The sequence below is a fragment of the Cicer arietinum genome, chromosome 6, assembly GCF_000331145.2.
Source record: "Cicer arietinum cultivar CDC Frontier isolate Library 1 chromosome 6, Cicar.CDCFrontier_v2.0, whole genome shotgun sequence".
In the NCBI taxonomy this organism is placed as follows: Eukaryota; Viridiplantae; Streptophyta; class Magnoliopsida; order Fabales; family Fabaceae; genus Cicer; species Cicer arietinum.
The window spans coordinates 22,301,194-22,306,735 of NC_021165.2; the positions used below are offsets into that span (position 1 = coordinate 22,301,194).

Sequence of the window (5,542 nt, forward strand, 5' to 3'; positions counted from 1 at the left end):
AGGACTAAAAATTTTTTTTTTTTTTGGGGGGGGGGGGGGGGGGGGGAGAGAAATGTAGGTTTTTTTTTAATATATTGTAAAGAAAGAAAAAATTTATCCAAGACTGTTATTTTTTGAATTCCAGGGTATATTATGATCACATTCACATCATCTATAGAAGGCGAGTAAACAATCATTTTAGCATCTCAGCTCTTGTATCTCCATGATAATTAGACAGTTTGTCTTTGATAATGATGATGGGTGAAGGAAGGATAATACAATATTTATGAAATATGAATTTTTTTTTATAGACAAATATTAGTATATTAGTTATTATCTTAATTTTTCTCTTTCACTAAGGTTTGACCCTTGGCTCAAACCAATTGAGCTATCCAACCTCCCGTATGAATGCATTTTTTAAATCTTGGCCATGCTTTCTCAGAACTGATTTCACAGCCCTTTTATATGTATTTTCAGCACTTGTGTCTCTACAAGGATTTCATTAATGTGCCTGAAGAGGGACTGGATAGCTCTGTTGCATTAGTGCATTTTTTTAATATAAGCACGTTCTTTGTAATTCTCTACAAGGAGAATATCTTAGGGTCTGTTTGAAACACTTTTGCATTTTAGTTTTTAAAAATTGTTTGTATAAATTTAATTTTAAAAATTATTTTAAAGAAAAAATTTGTTTGAGATACTTGTTTCTAAAAACAATTTTAGAAATGAAAAAAAAAAAAGAAAACATATTTGATAATCTAATTTGTTAAAACAGATTTTGAATAGAGAATTAAAAAAATTATTTGGTAATGAAATTTTCAAAATCAATTTTTCTTATATTAAATAATAAAAGTAAAAAGATAAAAAAAAATTCTAACTAATAACATTTAAATACAAATAAAATATTTTGGTATAATTAATATATAACTCACGTAAACTAAATACTACTATAAATAATTCACATAGTTTGAGATCGGAAAATGTGACATTCAACTTCTTTCTCTTTGTACGCATTTCCACTTCATATTTAACACCTATATCTCTGCCCTTAAGAAGCATGATCAATCAGGCCTTGTGCTGCCGGAATTTTGTTCGGCCTTTGGTATAAAGGTTCGGTTTAGTGATCTAATTGTACGTATTGGCTTCACCACGTTAGATTACCTTTAATGTTTTGAGGAAGCTTATATGGAAACCACCTACTCTGGAAGTGGTCAATGGTGAACAAGGTGAGGTGACAGGCAATTACATGTCGATTTGTAATTTTTTGATTTTTTTGTCAATTTAAATCTCTTAATAATAAATTAACCTGTTGTAGCAGATATAAGTAAGCAGTCCATGGTTAGAACTCTTTTTAGACGATTCAAAATTAGATGGAACCCCTTATATAATCATCAGAATTTGGTAGAACATACATTGATAGTTGATTAAGAAAAAAATACCATCGAAGCTAAAATCATAATAGTAGCAAAAAAGGAAAGGAGAAAACTCCATTGGGGGAGGAGGGAGGGATAAAAGCCTTTTAACCCCACCTTCATTTTTGTTGTTTATCTCACTCTAGCTCTTTTCTGAGTAACTTTTACATATTGTATCTGAAGTGAAAAAGAAAATTATTTAGAAATAAAGAATAGTATTAATATAGTGTTATTTATCGATTCCTCGAGTTGAACAATGATCAATGCACTAAACGATCGTTGTGTATGCGTCTTTACGTAGAAATTTTGACAGTCCTATTTTGTGTCCTATTTTCTTGACATCTTCTTGAATTTGGTGTCGATATTCTTCAAATGTGAACTTCCGATATATAGAAGGCTCCTTGCAGCCACTTATCATAGTAGTGTAAGAAGGGCATAGGAAGTATGCAATGGAGTATCTTTCCACTTTGTCATTTGCCACAACCTTGTGCTCCACACTTTTGTACTCATCATTACTCCAGGCCTGTGATTTTCCCAAAGGAAAGACCTTGTTAACAAATGAACCGTTGGTAATTTGGTAAATGTAACAGACTAGTTCATTATTATTTCTATAGCCAATGGGTTTTTTTAGTAAAAAAATAATGTGATGATACTTGCATCTCTGATTATGGGGTTGAGTCATTACTGGATGCTGCAATAGTCACTTTGATAATCACTTTATTATTCAATTTTTGTAGTACTAGTGAGTATTGACTTAGAAAAGGGTTAACTAAGAAGAATAAAGGGGCTGTAGTTTTTGCATTTGTAGTCAACGACAAGAGCCATAGTTCTAGTTGAAGGATGCTGCAAATAACCATTTCATTCATTTCTAAGGATGGAATCTTGTTTCATTGACTCAATTGCTTGTGAAGTATATTCCTTTGAGAAAAAAAAGGTCGGCATGCAGCATGCATTCATATTGGTTCATAGTTTAAATATATTCCTTTGAAGATTGGCATGCTGCATGCATCATATTATTTTTAGTACTACAATTTATTACCTCCATTAATTGCTGTAGTTGTTAGAAATGATATAGTCATGGTGAAGTGTCACTTAATTTTCTTCAATAATGTCTAATTTTTTGTGGTAGTCAACTAACTTTTACCTGGAATAGATCACCAATGTTAACAATAAGAGCATCTGGATTTGGTTTTACAGCGACCCATTTGGAATCTTTCATGAGTTGAAGTCCACCAACTTGATCTTGATAAAGGATTGTGAGGAAATCACTGTCAGTGTGAGGTACTAATCCAAAAATTTCTTCTTTAGATTTTGGGCAGGACGGATAGTGATTCAACCTCAGAAAGCATGTGCTGGCATCACAGAGTTTTTCAACAGCATCTGTTGGGTGGCCCAAGTTTTCTGCTAGAATGCCAGCCAGTAGCCTAGACACTTCTAGCATAGCTGGTGTAAACTTATTTATTGCTTCTCTGCAGACAGGTTTAGAAACAAATTAGTAACTTCCAGTTCTTTCTAAGGGTGAAATCATGCATGCACAACATAACTGTCTGTCATTCGAAGCAGGTTGGCTCTAGACAACTACATTTTGCTCAGAAGGACTAGTCAGTGCTTGTCTGAGCATAAATTCTAGAAGCCAACCTGTCAAGATCTGTAATAACCTAACAAGTGGTCATTTGGTCTATATTCAAATAATTTGATTTATCTCTCTGAGCATAAAGTAAGTATTCTAGAATGATAGTTAATGAAAAATATCAGTTGTCTATGTTACATATATTAGATACATAAAAATTATGGATATCTTAAAATATTAGTAGTTGATTATCTTTGTCTTACTTTAATCCTCAAACTTATTTTAGAGGAGACAGTTACTAAATAAAAATTTAGCTCGGTTCTTATTTTAGTCATCCTGAAGTTGATATTATCATAAACCCATGCTGCAATTAATAAAAAAGAGGAAAATGTTCCTTGTAGTTCGAAAACCTGTACATGCCTATCTTGAAATGTTTACTCATAAGTTATTTGTTTATCTGTTTTAGGAAAGTCTTATAAGAGCCAAGTGTGATTTTCTTCAAAAAGGAATAAAAAATAAAAAAATAGAATCATTATGTTTTATATCATGGTTAGTGCCATGCCATATGCCATGCCTATAAATCAGGTTATGAGATTAAACAATCTCTGGATTGGACCTAATACACAAAATTATGTTTTTTAAGCAATGAAAATAACAGCTCCAAAGAGGGTGGTGATGGTGACTACTTCCTCACCACCCCAAGACAAATCGGTTACACTCAAATGTCTTTTGTGTTTGTTCTGCATCATTTGACTTTGTTGTTCTGATTTCATGTTGTAGAATTATTATTAAATTAGTTCTATGAATTAAAGTATGTCAAAACTAATGTATAAGATTGAGATAATAGGTATACCTTAAAGTACTGAATTCACCCCAGCAAGCTGCTTCTGAAATCATGGTGAGAGGAATGTGGAATGCTTCTGACCATGAGAACTGATTTGAACGAGTAGCTGTTGGTGTCCCCCACCTGTATGGGTTATTTAAGAGTCCACAAGTGACCTTCTTCTCAAAGGGTACCTTAAACAACTTCATTTGCTCCTCTCTCATATTTCTTAGTAGTTCAGGGTTTATTCCATGGTTTATCACTTGGAAAAATCCCCATTCTGATGCTGCCTTGCATATTGCTTCAGTGCAAGCCAACCTTTCTCTTACATTAGAACTTTTAAGACCATTAAGATCTATCAATGGTAGTTCACATGCATCCACCACAGAATTATCTTGACCTTTGAAACTTTTAGCCTTTTGGGGTTCAGCTGAATTCTTCAAAAGTGCTCCATAATGGTTCAAGAGTGGTGGGTTTGAGTCAATCATTGTTGCACCTAGTTGTTGTGTATGTTAAAGATAAGGAGCTAGCTATGAGCTGTTCAAGGAATGCTTTGGTAAGTAGAAAGAAAGGTGTTGGAGAAGGAGGTTGAGATTACATTTATATGGTTTGGATTTAGAGTGTGGAGACAGTGAGGTATAAGGTGATCTAGAAAGTCCTGGAAATGGACAATCACTGAGGACAATCAAGGCTGTCCAAAAAATGACAAATGTCAGATGAATATTGATTTGGAACTCTCTCAACAGACCATGTCTTAAAAGGGATACTAAAAATAGTGTGAAAAGGGGAAGTTGTCAAATAACAACAATAAAGGCTTCAAACATTAACATGGATGGTTTCCTCTTTTGACTTTGCTAATTACAAATTAAATTTAAAAAAAAAATCTAAGCAGGGGAGAATCCTTGTATTGAGCATTGGTGTGAGTCATATTCAAGGATAATGACACAAACACATGATTTTAAATTCATTTACAATGAATATATTATTATATTTGATTTATTTACACTTTTTAGTTTTGACTATTCAGGAGTATTGAAAAAACAACAGTTTAAAACAGGATATTCTCACAAAAGTGCACTAAAAATTGTAGCAGTACCCTTTAGTAGTTGATCTGTCTTACAATTTATAAATTTTTCAGTCTTCATTGTGTTGCAAAATTTGTTACTATCTTAATGGCATTATCTTCTAACTCGTCTTCAATTCATAATAGGTCGTGCATCTGCAGAAACGGCATGATAAATGACTATTTTGGTTACTTACTCCCCCGGCTTATAAATGATAAATAATCATCGTTCATTGTGTATCCTTTGAATGTAAGTATTGTATATTGTATAAATAAAATATTTATTAGGTATAACTAATAAAAAAAAAACTTAAAATACATTGAAAATATTCTCATATTACACATATGTATTTTTTTATTGTGTTCAATAAAACATGTATTTATGCAAAAGTTATTTGTTACTGGACGAATTTTCCAATAATGTATATAGTGAAATCACATAATAGTACCAATGCTATAAAATTGGACTACTTTAGTAATTGGTGTGCAAGATGAGAAGAAAAAAATGAGTAAAGAAAAACAATTGAAAAAATATCTATTTTACATGAGCTCAAGGTCATTACGAGATTTTTTAAAGTCAATGATCAGATTGAGATTGTCGATAGAATAACATGTGCATTCAAAAGAGTCATTGTTAGATCTGCCGATTTGATTGAACCTAAATTGATGTCAGGGCAAGTACGGCCTAAAGGGGAAGG

General features: G+C 32.4%; 1 protein-coding gene and 1 long non-coding RNA gene across 2 annotated transcripts; one reads left to right on the forward strand and one right to left on the reverse strand.

The window, feature by feature from the left end:
- The first annotated feature begins 949 nt into the window (after positions 1–949).
- LOC113787066 (uncharacterized) lies at positions 950–3,089 on the forward strand. Its single transcript, XR_003473310.2, has 2 exons — positions 950–1,202; positions 2,586–3,089. It is a non-coding gene; the product is annotated as an uncharacterized lncRNA (long non-coding RNA).
- On the reverse strand, positions 1,357–4,269 carry LOC101514491 (gibberellin 2-beta-dioxygenase 6-like). The gene is made up of 3 exons (XM_004505705.4): positions 3,812–4,269; positions 2,533–2,857; positions 1,357–1,911 (listed from the first exon to the last, which is right to left on the reverse strand). Exons 1-3 carry the CDS (start codon positions 4,267–4,269, stop codon positions 1,657–1,659), a joined length of 1,038 nt encoding a protein of 345 aa, XP_004505762.1. The 3' UTR covers positions 1,357–1,656.
- Between the last annotated feature and the right edge of the window lie 1,273 nt (positions 4,270–5,542).